Genomic DNA, 23,392 nt, shown 5'->3' on the forward strand with positions numbered 1-23,392 from the left:
TTGTGAAAGCAAACATTTTATTTAATTCCAACAATAGCAGAAGTTGAAAACAACCTATAATAGAAAAAAACGGTCAAATTTCACAATTTATTGGGTACATTTTCTTAACAAATCGCCACAGTGCAACTTCCCATGGATCCCAAATCTGAGCATGATGATGGGTTCATAGAGCTACAGTTCATGGTGTGATCAGTTTCAGCCTCAAATCGTGGATTTCATCACATTAACCCATTTAGTCCTCCTTATCAGCCAAGTCGTTCTGATCAAAGTACCTATGTAAAAAAATATATATATATATGATTATCAAACGACAAGTTTTCCTGGCTGTGAGTGTTTGTGAAGTCAAATAACATAGCTTACCTAGCAACAAGGCAGATCATCAAGTTTAGAGGAGACAACCTTTCATCTTCCTGGCTTTCCTGTAATGGTAAAGAAAGAAAAATGAAGAATGACTATCATACCCTGTTCATCCTTATCAAACATTATCCTGCAAACATTTGAGCATCTGCTGTATTTGAACATGAATTTTACCCATAAGGAAGTTGGTTTGCAACTTCTCATCTCAACATCCATTAATACCAGCCACTATATCATCCTACCAGATTGGCCCGCACTTCAGAACTCCGTCTGGCCAGCTGTCTTATTAGGGAATGTGCTTCAGGGAGAAGAGGTTTCTCAAGGCAAGCCAGCAGTGCATACAGCCATCTTCCCTAGAGAAGTTGAACACATATTAGCCATGAAAGCATCATGGTTGGGGTCAATTCCATTTCAAATTCCAGTCATTTCAGAAAGTAAACTGAAATTCCAATGTCAATTCCAAATTCTCTTCAATGCTTTTTAATTAGGACAATTTGGAATTGGGTTTACTTTCTGACTTGACTGGAATAGATATGAAATTGACCCCAAACCTGGAAAGTATTAAAAATGCCAAATTCTGTTGATGACATTAAATAAATTGAACTTACCAGCTGTGGGACAAACTCTCTCTCTTCAAACCAGTTTATCAAGTACTCCAAAACTGCAGAGATTGTGGCCTAGTAGGGAAGATATAATTGAGTGTCAAACACGAGTACCGTCATTGAAGTCATGATTAGAAGCATCAACTGATGAGGGAGGATTGCAGTGAGTGTCATGCCAATGCTGTGAAAACACTCACCTGATTTAATCTGCTCACTATACTAAGGAAAGGTGGAAAACCAACCTGGTGAAACAAGTGGTTAAATATCAGACACATGATTAATGGCAAACTCTTTATACAAAAAACTTACATGATGTATATTATCTATGGTCAGATATTTCCACTATAACAGGGGTTCTTAAAGGGTAACTCTCAATCCCAATTTCAGCATTTGCCCAAAACCTTCAAATAATAAAAAATAAAATGCATTCCGATGAGAAGTTGTGGGTGGGGGGGGATTGCTCATAGATGTTCATTTTTGGGGTGGGTAAACATTATTGTACCGGAGCCAGACACTTTCTCACGAAAGCATAATAACTACATTATATGAATGCAAGCATATAAATGTATGGCTTTAGACAGTTAGCTTACAGTGTTAAGGCACTAAATTCCAGACATCTATTGCCACTAAGTTCGAATCCCCCATGGGGCGTTTTTTTTTTTGTTGTTGAAATGTGAACTCACATTTATTTCAGTATTGTGTTGGGAAGAAAAGTGCAATCATCACCTGGAAAATGAAAATTAGGGGCTGAATTCAATTCAAGCAGCATTGCAGTATTTAATCCAACTGTAAAATTAACTCACAGATTAGGTTTTTATACAGTACCCAAGACCACAACTACTACGAGGGCGAAGCCTCTCACAGGTAGGCGGTCACTTTTCAGAATTAGAAGTGTGGGCACGGAATGAATATTGTAAATAAAGCATATGAAGAAAAAAAAATATCTGCCCAATGTGGGATTAGAACTCACAACTATTGAACTAAGAGCCAAACTATCATGGTTCAAACACACCAAAACAGTCGTGAAGAGGGCATCACAACACCTTTTCCCCCTCAGGAGATTGAAAAGATTTAGCTTGGGTCTCCAGATCCTCAAAAAGTTCTACAGCTGCACATCGAGAGCATCCTGACCGGTTGCATAACCGCCTGCTATGGCAACTGCTAGGCATCCGACCGTAAGGCGCTACAGAGGGTAGTGTGTACGGCCCAGTACATCACTGGGGCCAAGCTTCCTGCTATCCAGGACCTATTTAATTGGTGGTGTCAGAGGAAGGCCCAAAAAAGTGTCAAAGACTCCAATCAACCAAGCCATAGACTGTTCTCTCTGCTACCGCACAGCAAACGGTACCGGAGCGCCAAGTCTAGGTCCAAAAGGCTCTTTAACAGCTTCTACCCCAAGCCATAAGACTGCTGAACAATTAATAAAATTATTTTACACTGCTGCTACTCACTGTTTATTATCTATGCATAGTCACTTTACCCCTACCTACATGTACAAATTACCTTGACTAAACTGTACTCCCGCACATTGACTCAGTACCGGTACCCCCTGTATATAGGCTCCCGAGTGGCACAGCGGTCTAAGGCACTGCCTCTCGGTGCAAGAGGCATCACTATAGTACCTGGTTCGATTCCAGGCTGTATCACATCTGGCCGTGATTGGGAGTCCCATAGGGCGGTGCACAATTGGCCCAGTGTCATCCGGAGTAGGCCGTCATTGGAAATAAGAATTTGTTCTTAACTGACTTGCCTAGTTCAATATATATATATTTTTTTTAATGTTTTAAAAAATATAGCCTGTAAGGTCAGTAGTTTAGTAGGAAGTATCATTCAAAATATATTGGCACACTCCACTTAGCAAGACCATTGCCAAATTAGGCAAACTTTCACCTGCTTTTATTGTTATTTTATTGTGTTACTTTGTATTTTATTTTTTACTTTAGTTTATTTAGTAAATATTTTATTAACTATTTCTTGAACTGAATTGTTGGTTAAGGGCTTATAAGTAAGAATTTCACGGTAAGGTCTACACCTGTTGTATTCGGCTCATGTGACAAATAAAATTTGATTTGAACTGTGTCATAGCAGACTGCACCACCATGTCATCACAACTGAGGGAAAAAAACAAATACTTTGACATGACCACCACTGTCATCTATTTCTTGTTACGATGGATGTAGACACGAATATAAACGTATAATCCTCATAGCCTACATGTTTTTTCTCGTAAAAGCACAGTGTATGAAATGGTAAGCAAAAACATTGAATTTGGTCATGTGCGGAAATGTGCCTTACTGCATTTTGAATTTTTTAGTGTACGGTCAGTAGTTTAGTCATGGAAGTATCATTCAAAATATATTAGCACACTCCACTTAGCAAGACCATTGCCAAATTAGGCAAACTTTCACCTGCTTTTATAGTAAGCCTTGAGGTGGGACCACCCAGCACATCTTGAAGGGAGTGTATTTCATACCAAACCCTCCATTGAGATGATTTCAATGGTAGAGTTGAACCGCTACGGGAAAGAGCTAGAATTACTGCTAAACTATATCACTTTTGCAACAAACTGTCAAAATGAAGACAATAAATTACATTTCACTATAACTTACTCAAAAACATCTGGTTTTCAATTAAATAAATGTTTTTTCATTAAAGTTACTCTTTAAACTTTTTTAGCTCGAGACCCAAATGAGAAATGTACCATCTTCCCATGACCCAAATCGTCCTCCCATGACCAAAATTAAGAAAACAATAGTGTGAGACTATAGATGTAGTCTCATAACTCGTGACCCACTGCTCACATGCCCAGGGCCCGCTTTGGGTCCGGACCCATAGTTTAAGAAACCCTGGTCTAAAAGATTACCTTCACATAATCAAGGCCTCGATCTTCAGCACCAGGGTCAATGGGAGGGGAGTTCAAATAAACATTTTCACCCAGGCAGAACTTTTTCCATTGTTCCTCCGCGTCCTGTTTTGGCTGGAGATAGACAAAACACATAGTTAGAGAGGGTATGTTGTATTTTACAATTCACTTTTACCAATAACAACAAAAAATCATAATCTCATACTCACCATTAACACATTGTCATCTAATGCATGACCACGCCAGTGTTCTCTATGCTTACTGATACTCTGCAAGTAGTAAAACATGATCAGAATAACTCACTTCAACCCAACGTGACAAATAACTTGAAATGTATAGGGGATAATACAATCTATAGTTACCTGTCTTATTTCTGAGAAGTTGCTGACTTGCTGTCGCTGCCATTTTAAACTCGGTGAAAATCCTTGTGGAGCAGCTTGGCAACCTGTGAGCTACCAAATAGAAGTTGACAAGAAATTATACATACAGTCAGACAGACTCTGTCTGTCTCTCGTGCGCTCTGTCTCTCTAGTTACATTTTATTTGTGGCAGTGGCCTATATGGTGAAACTTACCGACACGTTAACTGATTGTTTCTTTCTCAATTTCTTTGGATCAATCTTCGCCACCACAACATCAGGACAGAGAGACGCCTCTAATCTGAAAAAAAGAGAAAAGCAGCGGGGTTTTTTTATTACATGAATGCGTGTTTCCTGGGAATATGCGTGAAAACTATGAAAAGACAGAGCTATGCGGGACTTACTGAACCTGTCTCAAATACTCCTGGGGATTTCTTGGAGGCTCGTTTAGATTGAAGTCTTCGCCAGTGTCGCATGTTTCCACAGGCAGAAGCCTGGGCATCAGTTCCTCCACGTCGGATTTCATGCTGAAACTTCAAACTATTTGCTCAGTGTCGGATTGATATACTGATAGATTAACAGGCAACTAATGAGACTTGCATTTATTACTGTACTTCTGTTATAAAGGTTGTTTTGTTGGATAAGGACACAAGTCTCACATCAAAATAAGCTGTGACGCCATTTTGTTTCAAGTGCGAATCATGACGCGTTTAGAATGTGACCGTTGCCATGGTGATTTAAAGATAACGCTACATGTGTATTTTGGCATTCCAAATTCCACAGGTCAAGGTCTACAACATAATTTTCCACGCGTTGCTTTCCAACATAATGACCAATAACATATTGTTTTAACAACAAAATATACACCGCCATAATTACTGTACAAATAATTTAAATCACCTGAAGGGATATACTTCTCCAATAAACATTGATTGTTTGTATTGCTTATAGATCAGCCCTTGCCTTGGTCAATTAAATCGTTCTTGTTGCAAGCACTGTTGCCACGTTAATCATTACTCCTCAGTTACCTTGTATCTTGATTCCCTCCTCATTTAGCCATTGAAACATGTTTACTTGTTGAGATGTGACTGCAACAACTTGAAGGCAATGTCCATTTGGCACAATGGAATTCAACGCAACATGACTATTCATCTTGGAACACCGTTTCACCACAGTTTTTTTAACTACCCAGTTTCACTGTAGACCATTCTACATGACTGGACTTTCCAGGGTCGATATGGCTGCTTCACAGATATACATTTGGACATTTACTATTTTCATTTTTCCAATTCTAACTTGGGGATTGCTGTCTGACTTCAAAATTTGTGGCGACTCTGAATGTGAAAGTAAGTAGATAACAAGAAAATAAATAGTTAGGCTATGTGCAACACATATATTACAAATTAATTATTCATACATTACCTTATGTGGCTTTTGTGTGTATAGGCTTGCTGAGTCGGGTCAGGGCCACAAGAGATCACAGAGGAAAGGATTGTAGATTCTTGAACTTCAAAAAAGGGGATGTGATATTTGTTTACCACAAACTCTCTGGCAAAAGAGATGATCTATGGGCAGGAAGTGTAAGTGTTTTTTTGTCACTGAAATTACATTGAATAACATATATTTTGTTGTATGTTTGTTATGCAATAATGTTTTGTGCCCTATGCTGTATTTCAGATTGACAGACGATTTGGTTATTTCCCAAAAGACGCTGTGAAAGTTGATGAAATTTATGCAAACACAGAGAAAGAAGTGGCCACACAGGTAATCTTTCCACTTTATTACTCTATGAATTTTGGTCCAACTGAATGTATGGTTATACATGTGTATTGAAGGGTGAATAAGCAGTGCTTTAAATAATTTTGTTAAACACATTCTGTTAATTAAAGGTACTCTTATGTTCCTTTTAGAAACAAGACTTCTTCTGCATAGATGAGTATGGCTTATTAATTGATAATGACTCCAGTGAGTGGGACAATGAAGAAAATCTAGTTTCAGAATTTCAGGAAATCGCAGCCAATGATGCTCAGGATTCTAAAACTTCCAAAGATGCCTTTCTATCCCAAAGTTTTGCACAGAGCAGTGATGAAACAGGAAACAAAGATGCCAATCAGGCTGTAATGGAATACTTCTCTGATGATACCAAACCTGCACCTAGCGAACAAGGTGGGTCTCAGTGGATTGGCTCTACAGTAACTGGATGGCTTAGTTTAGGTGGTGAAAGACCTGATGATAATCCCAAAGAAGACAACCCAGAACAAGAGTCTTTCAGGAGCAGGAAACTTGCTTTGGACATTGATGCGAACCAATTGAAGGAAGAGACTAAAAATACTGAAAACTCTGGCTGGTTTGGAGATGGACTGACTAGCGCCTTTGGTTTTGGTCATAAAGCTCCAGAGGAGGAGAAGCCCATTGAAAAAGAAGTGGAAGAGCAACCCCCACCCTCTAAATCCTGGCTGAATATTGGCATTAGAGATGTCTTACATTTTGGTCAATCTAATCAGGATAAAGTTGAAGAGAGAATAGAAGCAGCAGGCAGAGATGAATCGACAGGCACAATAGACCCACAGGACGTTGGCACAAGTCAGTCTCATCATGATGCCACAGTGGAGCAAATAAAAGAAACAGAGTACCAGAGAGATGATAACACTGGTAAGAAGGCAGAGAGAACAGAGACACACCCCTCAAAACCTGTTAAGGATTATAACCAAGAGGACCGTCATAGTCAGGAAGAAGATGGTGAGTTAAGAAAAGAGAAAGATGCAGGGTGGTATGGTAGCATATATAACAATATTGTAGGCCTTTATGGAGAACAGAGTGATGTTGAGGAGGAGGAGGATATACTTATAGCTGAGGATGAAGAGGATAAAGATATCAACCTTCAGTCAGAAACAGAAACAGAGTCACAGTCTGTGTTCTCATCCATGTTTGACACTCTGGTATCACCGTTTCAGGCCGATACAACTAACAATTATAAAAATGCCCAAAGTGATGAGGTAACAGATATAAAACCGGCAGAAGCAGATGGAGATACAGAGATCTCCCTTACTTGTCAGATGGCTATCCCATATGATTCTACTGAGGCTTCTGTAGGTAGGAAGGATGATAATGATGGTAATGACAGCAATGAGGCTCTACATCCCCCTCCATTAGAAATAGATAAGGTTCAGAGTGCCAATAAAATACTTGAAACTAGCAAGTATATGTCTTTGTCCCACGACCCTCAATTACAAGACACAACCGGAATAGTGAATCTTGAAGTTGATCCTGAAAAAGCTATAGCTGAGATGAAAGTTGTTGATCAAAAGGAATTTCCCCCCTCTGATCATTCCAAGGAGTGGCACGTTGAGACCGATCCCATAGATAACATAGGGTTTATAAACATTATCCTTGACCCAGTGTTAGACTCAACTATACTAAATGCTGACACTACAAGTAACAATCTTCTATCTGATAAAGGTAATGATGATGGGGAAGGTTATATTGTGGACAAAGCATCTGAGATAGAGAAAGCAGAGGGGATAGAACCAAAGAAAATAGTTGAAGTTGAGAGAGAGCATGGGGATGAAGCTACTTTCTCTACACATGTCTTTGAATATACACAGAGCAGTTCCGGACCCAATGCTAAAATTGAAATGTATCGTGACACCTCAGATCTAGTTCCCCCTGAGACAGTAACAGGAAATGAACAAAGACAGACAGAAATCCTTGATAAGGCAGACACAGAAAACATGTCAGTGGAAGATTTCATTCATGTCCACAGGGTGTCCCATGAATCTCAAAAAGACAGTGACGAGAAAAACGTCCTGAATGATAGATCTGGGATGACGGATGACCAGACGACAGCACATGAGGACAGTAATCTGCCGCTAAATGACAGAAATCACACAGATGACAGTAATGAAATGCTGGAGGCATTCAAACAGCTACTTGGAAATAGCAAGTATATGTCTTTGTCCCACGACCCTCAATTACAGGACACAACCGGAATAGTGAATCTTGAAGATGATGCTGAAAAATCTAGAGCTGAGATCAATGAAAATGATGAGCACAATTCTGCAGGTAGATTAGACCTAGATGATGTCACTACTAATGAACCTGTCAGTTCCCAAGGAGATGTAGAGCCAAAGCAATTAGTGTCGGACCCCAAACCAGACAATGAAGAGGACTTGAAAATATCAACTGTGCTCCCCGAAGCGCTTTTGCATGATAGTGATGAGAATGCCCTTAATCACCATCAAGAGAGTCCTGCTGCTGACCTTGCTGAAAATAGCCTGGATGATGTTGAGACTGATCATTCAGTTGGTCAGGACGCTTTAGAAGGATCAGGGATTCCAAATCTCTTTGATTCGATTCCTATTCAGACAAAAGCAGGAACACTGACAGAGGAGCTACCTGATGTATCAGAGGATACGTCTGTAATGCATGCTGAGGTGGAGGACATTGACATTGACACTACAGGTATTGAAGTGGTATCCTCCAATCAGAAAGGAGACGACAGTATTCTAGTGCCTCAGAGACCAGCAGAAGAGGACAGTGGGGACAGAGTAGGGATGCTATATGGTCAGACAAGCATGCCAGGTACAGAGGATGCTTCAGTGCTGGAGGAGGTCACACAGACACCTGACCCCCATCTGCATGATGCTCAGGACCCTCGCATAGCTGAACTTATCCTGAACCTATCTTTAGTTGAACCTGTCATAGTTGATCCAGTCATTGAACATGTATCAGGAGAGGAAGGACATAATTTGATTACCTCAAGTGGGGATGGGAAAAGTAAGGACAAGAATGAGAATACATTAGAGGTACCAAATAAGAATGCTCATGTTGGAGACATAGATTCAGTTTTGCTGAAAGACTGGTTATCTTCTAACTATGAGGAAAGTAATTCCAATGTAATGGAAGTTGTTGATCAAGAGGAATTTTCCTCCTCTGATCATTTCAAGGAGTGGCACGTTGAGGCCGATCCTGTAGATAACATAGGGTTGATAAACATTACCCTTGACCCAGTGTTAGACTCAACTATACTAAATGCTGACACTACAAGTAACAATCTTCTATCTGATAAAGGTAATGATTATGGGGAACGTTATATTGTGGACAAAGCATCTGAGATAGAGGAAGCAGATTCACCTAATGAAGTTACTGAGATAGAGGGGCTAGAACCAGGGAAAATAGTTGAAGTTGAGAGAGACCATGGGGATCAAGCAACTCTCCCTACACATATCTTTGAAAATACACAGAGCAGTTCCGGACCTGATGCTAAAATTGAAATGTATCCTGACAGCTCAGAGCTAGTTCCCCCTGAGACAGAAATAGGAAATGAACAACGACAGACAGAAATCCTTGAGGAGGCAGACACAGAAAACATGTCAGTAGAAGATTTCATTCATGTCCACAGGGAGTCCCATGAATCTCAAAAAGACAGTGATGAGAAAAACGTCCCGAATGATAGATCTGGGATGACGCGTGACCAGACGACAGCAATCGAGGACAATAATCTGCCGCTAGATAACAGGAATCACATCTCATCAGTCAGTAGCCAGGAAGTACATTCAAAAGGGACCAAAGGATTGTATAATGAGATCACTCTAGAAAACGAGAGAGCACAGGAATTAGGCCTACACGATAGGGAAACCAATGATGGACGAAATAGCTTTGATCAGTCACATGCAGTTAGTCAGCTTTCCCCCACTGATGAAGCTTATGATGTCATTACTCAGTCAGAGAGAACAATAGACCATGATATATTGTGTTCAGGTGAGAATTTCCTCTCAGACAGTTGGTCTAATTATCAAGAAGCAACAGATGTAAAGAGCACAATTAGTGATGAAGATAGGCAGCAGGATTTTGAAAACGTGGACGTGATTGAGAAGGATGATTTTGAGAAAATCAGTTATCGGGATATTGAATCTATTCCCAATGTTGAAAGAGAGGGTGAGACTTCCACTTCTCACAGTGAACCCCCTGAAAAGCAAGACATGCCATCTGACCAGTATTCAGTAGGGCCCCCTCAAGAGGAAATCACAGACACATCAGTCAACAAGGGTACTAGGAGTTTCTTTGAAAATGCTATGGACTTTGTGATCCCAAGCACTGACTCCAAAGACTTAGAAGACCCAGAACCAAAGGGGCAAGAAGAGGAGGAACAAGAACCTCCACCTGTTCTTCCTTACCTGGACCTCCATGAACCAGAACCACAGTCTCAGTCAACCTCAGTAGAAGACTCGCTGAAAGCTACAGCATTTTTGAAAGAATACAAGAATATCCAAAAGCAAATCAGCGCAGATGAAATAACTACTTTGTTGGACATGTTTGGGAAGAACAAACTCCTGTGGCTTGACTACAGCCTAGGAAGCTCAGAGACATTGACTGATGGCCAAGATGGTAATAATGACCGAGCTATTATATCAGACTTTGAAAGGCTCCTGCAGTATCACATTGATGAGACAAAAACTCCATCTGGTGGAGTACTGGAGGATGAAGACCAATCCAGAAAATGTGTGTCATTACGAAAACTAGAAATACTCTTGTCAAACATAAAAAACAGATTCACCCAAGTGAAAGCACCTGTCAGTATAAAAGACAATCAAGGTACTACTCAAGTAGTATGAGAAACATTTATTGATTTTGGTTGCATGTCTCTTCCATGTCTCTTGCATGTCAATATTGAAAAGGTTAGCAGTTGTCAAAGTGTTATATCTGACAACCATTTATTGACAAGGTCTTACATGTTTTTAAAATGATTTGGTATCATAATGTCTATATGTTATCCAGCAGAAACAGACAAGACAAACTGCATCAACGATGATTGTTTCACTCGCAATGAAAATGAAGACCTAACCAACCTGAAAGGAGAACATTTCTCTGGGGAGGGAGACATCCAAACCCCAACACTAACAGACAAATGTAATGCATTTATGTCCATTCTTAAAAATAACATACTAATTATATAGATGAAAATGGTTCCATCTGTGGCTGGTAAAAATATATGATCAATTATTATGACACTCACTATTGTGTTATTTATACCTTTTAAATATATTTAACAGATAAACCTGAGCCTGCAGTGATGGAATATCTTTTTTCTTCTGCACGTCAAGTCACTGGTGATGCTGTTGCTCATATACTGACAGTTAAGGCTCTTCTAAAATGGCTCACTGTACAGGTAAGAAAGTTATATGACTACTATATCCCCCTTGTAATCTATTGAGATTAAATTAGCTAAACAGCCCATACATTTAAAATGATTGGACTGCACTATGGATGCCTCCATCATCCTCAATAGAATGTCATATTTTTCCAAGAGAGGGAACTTCGGTTGTGGCATTGGACTTAGACAAATACATAACAGCACAATACACACATGACAATAATCATTGACTAGATAGCTGAAAAGGCTGGTCCTTTAAAACCTCTGGTATGTGTCTCTGGTATGCAACATGTCATCTGCACTGCCCCTATGAGTCATCCAACACTTTGAGGAGTTGTAGTTGGCTCTGGCTTCGGTGACAAGGCTTTTCCCCGCACTATGGTAGTGCAATAACATGAGGACTTTAAATTGAGAATACAGATGGAGGTTCAGGATGTTGACCAGGTGAGTAAAGGGTAGTGTTTTGGACACTGGGGAAAGCACTGAAAAGCTACATGAAAGGTCAACACCCAACCAACAACAACAACTGGGCCTACTCTGATAGGGCAAGGCAGTTGACAGCAGAGGGACTTTGGTGACAATCTGTCTCAGCTGGAGAAAAATGTCAATTTTTCCTTGTTTATAGACTATTTGAGAATAGGGATGAGGTTGACTAATATATGTTGTTTTCACACAATTTGCATGTTTTGTCAGCTTGTGTCACTTTAAATACGCCTCAGTCTGCCAGTGTGGCGTTCTACGATTGGTGACGTTGAGAATATACCAACTCAACGTTAGGCAGGAAGTGGGAGTGTTGTAACAATTACCAATAACTCTTTTGATTGAAAAGTCAGATAACATACATTATTGTGTAGGATTACAATTATATAAATCAATAAATATTCGTTTTAGGAAAAAATAAACGAAAGTGAGTCGTTTAAGTGAATTTGGCGTGCATAAAATAGCAACAACCTCCACCGTACGTTTCAGCGTCATGACGTTACCCGCTACCACTATCAGGTCCAAGTAACAGCTGAGCATTCGTTTTTTCTACGTTAGCTAACATAATCCTGAAAATAATATTTAAATGAAATATTCGACAAATGGAAGATCAAACAAGTGGCGAGACAGTCGCTACTCAAGTGACTGATTTCAAAATGACAGCAAGGACCTATTACACTCTTGCCTTGGAGAAAACGAAAGATGTGAGTCACGTGTCATTCTATCTAACGTTAACTTGGACCCATCGCTGCTAAAAACATCAACTGGTGTTATCACGCAAGCTAGCCAACTACCACATCATTTAATTTGTAGGGCTGTCAGATAAGGCTTATCTAGCCAGTGTCTCGTGTCTTGTTGGCTATGAGAGCACTGTTGCCTGGTAAACTAACGTAAGCTAGCTGACTACTTAGCTAGATAACTAGCTAACGGTTGTAGTTAGTTAGCTAGCTATCTAAGTAGCTGGCTAGCTAGTTAGTTTGTTGAGGCTCCTTATAGCATTGACAATCACTTTACTTCTCAGTAACTCACAACAAGTTGTCTCTGTGTTTAGAGGAAGTTGAACGTTTGAAGTGTCATGTATCCACAATCCAGGGCCTGAAACAAAATATCTATAGCAGATCTATAATGATTATAAGTCATTTCTCTGATCTAATAATACTTTTAAAATATATATATATATATTTTTTTCTACCCAGGTCCTGTCATCCCTTCCTGATGACATAAGGCCAGGTCCTGACCTGTATGGACTGCCATGGGAAGCTGTCATCGTCACTGCCTTACTAGGGTTGGGCACCCTCCTATTGTTCAGCTGCAGGTTCTACCAATGTGTAAGTTGTCTGATACTATTATCAGCATGCAAGTATAGGGATGAACAACCACATTCTTTATTTTGAATGGAGAGTGACCAAGCTCACAAAATTGTTCCATTGTTTCCACAGATAGAGAGCAGACTGTATTCAAGCAAAGAGAGGCGGATGGGCCTGAAGGTGGCTGAACTATTAGATGAAAAGTGCAAAGTCCTTGAGACTTTGAGTGAGGTTCAACAAAATGTGAGGCCTATGTCAAATAATCCTGTGTGTGTGTGTCTCTGACTGACTGGATTTGCAAACTATTCAATGCAATTCCCTTGGAAATTACATGTTTTGTATGGACCTGTGTGTTATGAATGCCTTTGCTACTGTTTATGTACCTTTTTAGTATGAAGAACTGGAAACTGCCCTGCGGAATAGTGGCGTTTTGGCTCATGTCGCAGAGAGAGAGAATCTGGAGGTAAGACAGAGATACTACACGGTATGATTGTTCTCAATACTGAAGAGACATTCCCATATATCACAGCTAAATAACACTGCCAAGTGGTATAAGAGGACTTGGTGTGTGTGTGACTTTCAAGTCCCAGTAAAACTATAATGGTGTCGTCCTCAGGTGATGTCCCAGAGGCTGAAACAGTCAAATACACAGCTTGGGAATGATATAGAAAAGTTAAAGGAGGACCTGAATATCCAAAGAGCGAGGAGGTTGCAGCAGGAGGAGACAGTGAGTTTGACTTTGGACTTTTTTCTCATCACCTTTTCCTGTGTTTTGATGGTTATGCGTTGACATGTTTCAGCTATTTTTATTATTTTCCATTTTCTTCTTTGCTCTCATATTTCAGTTGTTTTTGAGATGTGGTGTTGTGTGCAATTCTTCAGATTGCAGATATGCAGGAAACCTTGAAAACCTTAGAAGAAGAAACCAGAGACCTCAAGTCCCAGACAGAACAGGTAAAGTCTGATGTCCCCATTACAATGTTATATATTATGAACAACATGTTAATTGTAATTCCTTCCCATAATGCATTTTAAATCTGACCCAGTCAGAGCCAGGTTAGATGTAACTTATTCTGTTATCATTTCAGGCACAGACAACCCTGAAAATATTTGATATGAACAGTGAAAGGAATCAGAATAATCTGGAGGCAGCAAAAGAAGAGAAGGTGTTGCTCCAGGAGAAAAATGGCCAGGTATGTAACCTGACATTAAAAATGTAAATTTTCATCTATATCTAGGCCTCCTCACTAATCAGAGCCATAGATACAGTATCTATGTGTGTGGCTCTGTCACTAATAGTGGTATACTCCAGTTCCATATCAGCCTTTGTTGCCATTAATGCAAAACAAAGCATTTGAAGTTTCTTTTTACACAAAGAACCTGCATGGGTTGTCCTAAGCAGAAAGAGTCTAATAGTCTGGTGGGGTCCTCACCCTCTCCCCCTCTTCCCACAGCTGGTCCAGGAGGCAGAGGGCTGGGGGGAGCGGATGAGTGAGCTGGAGGAGGAGATGAGGATGTGTGAGAGCTCCTACACTGGAATGCTGCAGGATGCTACCAACAAAGATGAGCGCATCAAGGTTTGCATTCATATTACTGCACTGGCAAAAACCACATATAGTAAGATGTCTAAAACAAATATTTGTGTACCTTGCCTTGTACTGGAAAAACCAGTCAACACCCACTAGGAAGATTACTTGGGGTTTCAAATGACCATAAGTTAAACATCCTAAATAGCTCAACCTATTTGAGGCTATGATAATCTTCATAATGGAAATCCTTTATTGCTTGTTATTTAATTATAAATTGTATGTACTGTGTTTTGTTGTAGATTTTTTTTTTCACACAACAAAACACAGTACATACAATTTATAATTAAATAACAAGCAATAAAGAATTTCCATTATGAAGATTATCATAGCCTCAAATAGGTTGAGCTATTTAGGGTGTGTGTGTGCATGCGCAAACATATGTGGACACCCCTTTTGAATTAGTGGATTTGGCTATTTCAGCAACACCTGTTGCTGACAGATGTATAAAATCGAGCACACCACCATGCAATCTCCATAGACAAACATTGACAGTAGAATGGCCTTACTGAAGAGCTCAGTGACTTCCAACGTGGCACCGTCATAGGATAGCACCTTTCCAACAAGTCAGTACGTCAAATGTCTGCCCTGCTAGAGCTCCCCCGGTAAGCTCTGTTATTGTGAAGTGGAAACGTCTAGGAGCAACAGTTGCAGGCCACATAAGCTTACAGAATGGGACCACTGAATTACTTAGCGTGTAAATATCGTCTGTCCTCGGTTTCAACACTCACAACCAAGTTCCAAACTGCCTCTGGACTCAACGTCAGCACAATAACTTTTTGTTTCCTTGGCTGAGCAGTCGCACACAAGCCTAAGATCACCATGCGCAATGCCAAGTGTTGGCTGAAGTGGTGTAAAGCTCGCCGCTATTGGACTCTGGAACAGTGGAAACGTGTTTTCTGGAGTGATGAATCACGCTTCACCATCTGGCAATCTGACGTATGAATCTGGGTTTGGGGCTGTTTTTCATGGTTCGGGTTAAGCCCCTTAGTTCCAGTAATGGGAAATCTTAATACTACAGCATACAATGACATTGTAGACAATTCTATGCTTCCGTCTTTGTGGCAACAGTTTGGGGAAGGCCCTTTCCTGTCCAGCATAATGCCCCCGTGCACAAAGTAAGGTCCATACAGAAATTGTTTGTCAAGATCGGTGTGGAAGAACTTTACTGGCCTGTACAGAGCCCTGAGCTCAATCCCATCAAACACATTTTGGATGAATTGGAACAGAAGAGTGGAGGCTGTTAGAGCAGCAAAGGGGGGACCAACTCCATGTTAACGCCCATGATTTTGGAATGAGGTGTTCAACAAGCAGGTGTCAACGTACTTTTGGACATGTAGTGTATGTATGTGTTTTGTTGCATGTATACAACACAAGAAGTTTTCAAGAGTAAAATAAATTTGAGTTTGAATGGTAAAGCCTTCTCTCTCCATCAGTCCTTGACAGACTGCCTGTTGAAGATGAAGGACTGGGACTCAGTGCTGGAGGACGGCGCCAACAGAGAGGAGAGGAGTGGGACACAAGGGACAGAGAATGGAGAAGGACAAGGTGAGATTCTCTTGATGTATACAAGGCTGACCCCATTTTTTATTTATTTTTATTTCCCCTTTATTTAACCAGGTAGGCTAGTTGAGAACAAGTTCTCATTTACAACTGCAACCTGGCCAAGATAAAACAAAGCAGTGCGACATAAACAACACAGAGTTACACATGGAATAAACAAACGTATAGTCAATAACACAATAGAAAAAATCTATGTACAGTGTTTGCAAATGAGGTAAGGCAATAAATAGGCCGTAGTGGCGAAGTAATTACAATTTAGCAATTAAACACTGGAGTGATAGATGTGCAGAAGATGAGTGTGCAAGTAGAGATACTTGGGTGCAAAGGAGAAGAAAAAAAATAACAGTATGGGGATGAGGTAGTTGGATGGGCTATTTACAGATCGGCTATGATCTGTGAGCTGCTCTGACAGATGATGCTTAAAGTTAGTGAGGGAGATATGAGTCTCCAGCTTCAGTGATTTTTGTAATTTGTTCAAATCATTGGCAGCAGAGAACTGGAAGGAAAGGCGGCCAAATTAGGAATAGGCTTTGGGGGTGACCAGTGAAATAAACCTGCTGGAGCGCGTGCTACGGGTGGGTGCTGCTATGGTGACCAGTGAGCTGAGATAAGGTGGGGTTTTACCTAGCAAAGACCTTATAGATGACCTGGAGCCAGTGGGTTTGGTGACGAGTATGAAGCGAGGGCCAGCCAACGAGAGCATACAGATCGCAGTGGTGGGTAGTATATGGGGCTTTGGTGGCAAAACGGATGGCACTGTGATAGACTGCATCCAATTTGCTGAGTAGAGTGTTGGAGGCTATTTTGTAAATGACATCGCCGAAGTCAAGGATCGGTAGGATAGTCAGTTTTACGAGGGTATGTTTGGCAGCATGAGTGAAGGATGCTTTGTTGCGAAATAGGAAGCTGATTCTAGATTTAATTTTGGATTGGAGATGCTTAATGTGTGTCTGGAAGGAGAGTTTACAGTCTAACCACACACCTAGGCAGTTGTCCACATATTCTAAGTCAGAACCGTCCAGAGTAGTGATGCTGGACGAGCGGGCAGGTGCGGGCAGCGATCAGCTGAAGAGCATGCATTTAGGTTTACTTGCATTTAAGAGCAGTTGGAGGCCACGAAAGGAGAGTAAGGCATGGTCAGCAGGCTTTTGCTCAACATCTCTTTGGATCGTTATGCACAGCCATCATTGGATTTATTTTTTTAAGGAGTCAAGATATTGACTGAGGGATGTGTCTACATATGTGTATGTGTCTTCCCAGATTTAACTTATTTGTTTGTATTTTTTGGTCCACAGATAACCATCAACGACAAAGAATACAGAAACTCATTCATGCAGCCAAGGTATGTCTTCTCTTCAACAACTGAAATTATGGCTTAAAAACAAAACTCTTATCAGTGATAAATGGAAGATATGAGACTTGTTTTTGTTTTTTTAGATGAATGCAGACTTGAAGTCGGTGGATGAAGACAAGGACAGGGTGTTTGCTAAGCTAGCAGATGAAGTCAAGGCCAAGGAGGATCTCCAAGGTAAGCAGAGTAGTCAGCTGTTCAATAGTAATTCCTCTGATCACGGTGGGTAACAAAACAACATTTGTTTTATAATGTACATAAAATGTAGGTCTATTGAAAGACACTTCAATAGCTGTTTTCATGATAACAGACCATTTTTACATTTGTCATTTAGCAGATGCTCTTATCCAGAGCGACTTAGTTAGTGCATTAATATTAAAATATTTAGGTGAGAACCACATCGCAGTCATAGTAAGTACACGTTTTCCTCAATGAAGTAGCTATTAGCAAAGTCAGTGCAAGTAAGAAAAGCCAAATACTAGGGTTAGTTCAAGAAAAGCGAGGGTGTTTTGGGAATAATCAAGATGCAAAGACAAATGGTCGGTTTCCCAGACACAGATTAAAGGGATACTTAGCATTACGAGTAGATACCCATAGACTTCCAGTTATTGTACTGAAGCTAGTTAGCATTGGTTTGTGAAACTACCTCTAACTTCCTTCATACTGGACAGAGATACATAAAACTGGTATCCACAAGTTCATCTGACTTTGGGGAAGTTGATTAAAGGGCCTCATTACCAAAGTATCCCTTTGAGCCTAGACCTGGACTAAACAGCTTTACTGTTGTGTTGTAGAGGGGATTAAGAACCTGGAGAATGAGAAGGCCTCTTTGCAGACAGACAGTGAGAAGTACACGAGCCAGGTGCAGAAACTCCAGCAGAAACTGCAGATCATGACAGAGATGTACCAGGAGAATGAGCTCAAACTACACAGGTACTGTACAGGAGCCACACCAACGCTGACCCAAATGCACAGCTTCATCTATAAACATTCAAATCCAATAACATTTTATTGGTCACATACATGTGATTGTCAGATGTTATTGCGGGTGTAGTGAAATTCTTGTGCTTCTAGCGCTGACAGTGCAGTAATATGTAACAAGAAATATCTAACAAATAATATCTAATAAATTACACAAATCTAAGTAGGACTGAATTAAGACTATATACATATGGACGAGCGATGTCAGAGCGGAACGGACTAAGATACAGTAGAATAGTATAGCAAAACAGTATATACAGATGAGTAATGCAAGATATGTAAGAATTAAGTGACTAAGATACCGTAGAACAGTATAGAATACAGTATGTACATATGAGATGTGTAATGCCAGGTATGTAAACATTATTCAAGTGACTCGTGTTCCATTCCTTAAAGTGGCCAGTGATTCCTAGTCTATGCCTATAGGCAGCAGTTTCTAATGTGCTAGTTATGGATGTTTAACAGTTTGATGGCCTTGAGATAGAAGCTGTTTTTCAGTCTCTCGGCCCCAGTTTTGATGCACCTGTACTGACCTCGCCTTCTGGATGATAGCGGGGTGAACAGGCAGTGGCTCAGGTGGTTGATGTCCTTGATGATCTTTTTGGCCTTCCTTACTCCCCGTTCAAAAAATTTAGAACCAAGAAACAGATATAGCCCTTGGTTCACTCCAGACCTGACTGCCCTTGACCAGCACAAAAACATCCTGTGGCGTACTGCATTAGCATCGAATAGCCTCCGCGATATGCAACTTTTCAGGGAAGTTAGGAACCAATATACTCAGTCAGTTAGGAAAGCTAAAGCTAGCTTTTTCAAACAGAAATTTGCATCCTGTAGCACAAACTCCAAAAAGTTCTGGGACACTAAAGTCCATGGAGAATAAGAGCACCTCCCATCAGCTGCCCACTGCACTGAGGCTAAGAAACACTGTCACCACCAATAAATCCACTGGAATTGAGAATTTCAATAAGCATTTTTCTACGGCTGGCCATGCTTTCCACCTGGCTACCCCTACCCCGGTCAACAGCCCTGCACCCCCCACAGCAACTTGCCCAAGCCCCATTTCTCCTTCACCCAAATCCAGATAGCTGATGTTCTGAAAGAGCTGCAAAATCTGGACCCCTACAAATCAGCCGGGCTAGACAATCTGGACCCTCTCTTTCTAAAATTATCCGCCGAAATGGTTGCAACCCCTATTACTAGCCTGTTCATCCTCTTTCGTATCCTCTGAGATCCCCAAAGAGTAGAAAGCTGCTGCGGTCATCCCCCTCTTCAAAGGGGGGGGACACTCTAGACCCAAACTGCTACAGACCTATATCTATCCTACCCTGCCTTTCTAAGGTCTTCGAAAGCCAAGTTAACAGATCACCGACCATTTCAAATCCCACCGTACCTTCTCCGCTATGCAATCTGGTTTCCGAACTGGTCATGGGTGCACCTCAGCCACGCTCAAGGTCCTAAATGATATTATAACCGCCATCGATAAGAGACAATACTGTTCAGCTGTATTCATCGACCTGGCCAAGGCTTTCGACTCTGTCAATCACCACATTCTTATCGGCAGACCTAACAGCCTTGGTTTCTCAAATGACTGCCTCGCCTGGTTCACCAACTACTTCTCAGATAATTTCAGTGTCAAATCGGAGGGCCTGTTGTCCGGACCTCTGGCAGTCTCTATGGGGGTGCCACAGAGTTAAATTCTCGGGCCGACTCTTTTTCTCTGTATACATCAATGATGTCGCTCTTGCTGCTGGTGATTCTCTGATCCACCTCTACGCAGATGACACCATTCTGTATACTTCTGTCCCTTCTTTGGACACTGTGTTAACTAACCTCCAGACGAGCTTCAATGCCATACAACTCTCCTTCCGTGGCCTCCAACTGCTCTTAAATGCAAGTAAATCTAAATGCATGCTCTTCAACCGATCGCTGCCCGCCCGTCCAGCATCACTACTCTGGATGGTTCTGACTTAGAATATGTGGACAACTACAAATACCTAGGTGTCTGGTTAGACTGTAAACTCTCCTTCCAGACTCACATTAAGCATCTCCAATCCAAAATTAAATCTAGAATCAGCTTCCTATTTCGCAACAAAGCATCCTTCACTCATGCTGCCAAAACATACCCTTGTAAAACTGACTATCCTACCGATCCTTGACTTCGGCCATGTCATTTACAAAATAGCCTTCAACACTCTACTCAGCAAATCAGATGCAGTCTAACACAGTGCCATCCGTTTTGTCATCAAAGCCCCATATACTACCCACCACTGCAACCTGTATGCTCTCGTTGGCTGGCCCTCGCTTCATATTCGTCACCAAACCCACTGGCTCCAGGTCATCTATAATGTCTTTGCTAGGTAAAGCCCCGCCTTATCTCAGCTCACTGGTCACCATAGCAGCACCCACCAGTAGCACGCGCTCCAGCAGGTATATTTCACTGGTCACCTCCAAAGCCAATTCCTCCTTTGGCCGCCTTTCCTTCCAGTTCTCTGCTGCCAATGACTCGAACTAACTGCAAAAATCACTGAAGCTGGAGACTCATATCTCCCTCACTAACTTTAAGCACCAGCTGTCAGAGCAGATCACTGCACCTGTACACAGCCCATCTGTCCAACTACCTCATCCCCATACTGTTATTTATTTTATTTATTTTGCACCCCAGTATCTCTACTTGCACACTCATCTTCTGCACATCTATCACTCCAGTGTTTAATTGCTCTAATGTAATTATTTTGCCACTACGGCCTATTTATTGACTTACCTCTTATCCTACCTCATTTGCACACACTGCATATAGATTTTTTCTATTGTATTACTGACTGTATGTTTGTTTATTCCATGTGTAACTCTGTGTTGTTTTGTGTCGCACTGCTCTGCTTTATTTTGGCCAGGTCGCAGTTGTAAATTAACTTGTTCTCAACTAGCCTACCTGGTTAAATAAAGGTGAAATAAAAAAAATATGACATCGGGTGCTGTAGGTGTCATGGAGGGCGGGTAGTTTGCCCCTGGTAATGCGTTGGGCAGACCGCACAACCCTCTGGAGAGCCTTGCTGTTGCGGGCGGTGCAGTTGCCATACCAGGTGGTGATACAGCCCGACAGAATGCTCTCAATTGTGCATCTGTTAAAGTTTGTGGGTTTTAGGTGACAAGCCAAATTTCCTTAGCCTCCTGATGTTGAAGAGGCTCTGTTGCGCCTTCTTCACCACGCTGTCTGTGTGGGTGGACCATTTCAGTTTGTCTGTGGTGTGTACGCCAAGGAACTTGAAGCTTTCCACCTTCTCCACTGCAGTCCCGTCGATGTAGATAGGGGGGTGCACCCTCTGCTGTTTCCTGAAGTCCACGATCATCTCCTTTTTGTTTTGTTGCCATTGAGTGAGAGGTTGTTTTTCTGGCACCACACTCCCAGAGCCCTCACCTCCTCCCTGAGGCTGTCTCATCATCGTTGGTAATCAAGCCTACTACTGTTGTGTCATCTGCAAACTTGATGATTGAGTTGGAGGCATGCTTGGTCACGGGTGAACACTTGGGGGCGGCCCGTCAGGAAGTCCAGGACCCAGTTGCACAGGGCGGGTTTCAGACCCAGGGCCTCGAGCTTAATGATGAGCTTGGAGGGTACTATGGTGTTGAATGCTGAGCTATAGTCAATAAACAGCATTCTTACATAGATATTAGTCTTGTCCAGATGGGATAGGGCAGAGTGATGGCGACTGCATCCTCTGTGTATCTATTAGGATGGTAAGCAAACTGAAGTGGGTCTAGGGTGGCAGGTAAGGTAGAGGTGATATGATCCTTGACTAGTCTCTCAAAGCACTTCATGATGACAGAAGTGCTACGGGGCAATAGTCATTACGTTCAGTTACCTTTTGCCTTCTTGGGTACAGGAACAATGGTGGCCATCTTTAAGCATGTGGGGACAGAAGACTGGGATAGGAAGAAAGTGAATATATCCGTAAACACACCAGCCAGCTGGTCTGCGCATGCTCTGAGGACGCGGCTAGGGATGCCGTCTGGCCAGGCAGCCTTGCGAGGGTTTTACTCACATCGGCCACGGAGAAGGAAAGCTCACATTCCTTGGTAGCGGACCGCGTCGGTGGCACTGTTATCCTCAAAGCGTGCATAGAATGTGTTTAGCCTGTCCGAAGCAAGACGTCGGTCTCGGCAACGTGGCTGGTTTTCCTTTTGTAGTCCCTGCCCCATACGTCTCATATCTGAGCCGTTGAATTGCGACTCCGCTTTATTTCTATACTGACGTTTAGCTTGTTTGATTGCCTTGCGGAATGAATAACTACACTGTTAATATTGCCATATTACCAGTCGCCTTGTTAAATGTGGTGGTTCGCGGTTTCAGTTTCGCGTGAATGCTACAATCTATCCACGGTTTCTGGTTAGGGTAGGTTTTAAGTCACAAAGCATTCTATACAGGCTAATCATAAATAGATACGTACGCTAATATAGGATTTATAACCAAATTTATAATGGCTTATGTATGAAAGTTATAATGAAGTGTAACCAAGGTTTCACTAATTAGAGTGGGGCTATTGAACTGTACTATGCCTGATAATGTCTGTCTGATACTGGGTGTTCTCCCCTGGTGCCAGGATGTTGACTGTGGAGGAGAGGGAGCGTCTGCAGAAGGACGAGAAGCTGACCAAGGCTGACAAGAGCATCACCCTGGCCGTGGAGGAGCTCAACAGCTACAGGCCAGTTTCTGCATGGTTTTTGCCTAAGCACTAGACCGCTGATTCCAGTAACTCATCAAACTTTGATTATTTGAATCAGCTGTGAAGTGCT

The 23,392-nt window shown here is 41.6% G+C and overlaps 2 protein-coding genes across 13 annotated transcripts in view; one reads left to right on the forward strand and one right to left on the reverse strand.

The window, feature by feature from the left end:
* On the reverse strand, nt 1-5,697 carry gemin2 (gem (nuclear organelle) associated protein 2). 2 transcript variants are annotated; one of them, XM_038967827.1, is made up of 11 exons: nt 5,603-5,697; nt 4,585-4,713; nt 4,397-4,481; nt 4,185-4,274; nt 4,032-4,091; nt 3,823-3,936; nt 1,157-1,201; nt 966-1,034; nt 600-710; nt 361-419; nt 1-272 (listed from the first exon to the last, which is right to left on the reverse strand). In XM_038967827.1, the coding sequence occupies exons 2-11, from the start codon at nt 4,704-4,706 to the stop codon at nt 233-235; spliced, it is 795 nt and encodes a 264-aa protein (XP_038823755.1). In that variant the 5' UTR covers nt 4,707-4,713; nt 5,603-5,697; the 3' UTR covers nt 1-232. The 2 variants fall into 2 exon arrangements, with proteins under 2 accessions (XP_038823755.1, XP_038823756.1); XM_038967828.1 differs by lacking the exon at nt 5,603-5,697 and adding an exon at nt 5,209-5,335.
* The window catches only part of ctage5 (CTAGE family, member 5), a 25,727-nt gene continuing 7,564 nt past the window's right edge, over nt 5,230-23,392 (forward strand). The window contains exons 1-18 of one of the 11 annotated variants that reach the window (XM_038967814.1): nt 5,230-5,526; nt 5,627-5,760; nt 5,858-5,944; nt 6,091-10,774; nt 10,958-11,089; nt 11,233-11,348; nt 13,010-13,141; nt 13,253-13,363; nt 13,512-13,583; nt 13,737-13,847; nt 14,003-14,074; nt 14,209-14,313; nt 14,575-14,697; nt 16,143-16,254; nt 17,565-17,611; nt 17,707-17,797; nt 18,415-18,553; nt 23,200-23,301. In XM_038967814.1, coding sequence (XP_038823742.1) covers nt 5,394-5,526; nt 5,627-5,760; nt 5,858-5,944; nt 6,091-10,774; nt 10,958-11,089; nt 11,233-11,348; nt 13,010-13,141; nt 13,253-13,363; nt 13,512-13,583; nt 13,737-13,847; nt 14,003-14,074; nt 14,209-14,313; nt 14,575-14,697; nt 16,143-16,254; nt 17,565-17,611; nt 17,707-17,797; nt 18,415-18,553; nt 23,200-23,301 — 6,503 coding nt within the window. In that variant the 5' untranslated portion in view covers nt 5,230-5,393. Of the gene's footprint in view, nt 5,527-5,626; nt 5,761-5,857; nt 5,945-6,090; nt 10,775-10,957; nt 11,090-11,232; nt 11,349-11,738; nt 11,778-12,333; nt 12,518-13,009; nt 13,142-13,252; nt 13,364-13,511; nt 13,584-13,736; nt 13,848-14,002; nt 14,075-14,208; nt 14,314-14,574; nt 14,698-16,142; nt 16,255-17,564; nt 17,612-17,706; nt 17,798-18,414; nt 18,554-23,199; nt 23,302-23,392 lie in introns of those variants that run through there. The other 10 variants (XM_038967815.1, XM_038967816.1, XM_038967817.1 and 7 more) reach the window with 10 other exon arrangements.

This window comes from Salvelinus namaycush, chromosome 28, assembly GCF_016432855.1.
Source record: "Salvelinus namaycush isolate Seneca chromosome 28, SaNama_1.0, whole genome shotgun sequence".
NCBI lineage: Eukaryota > Metazoa > Chordata > Actinopteri > Salmoniformes > Salmonidae > Salvelinus > Salvelinus namaycush.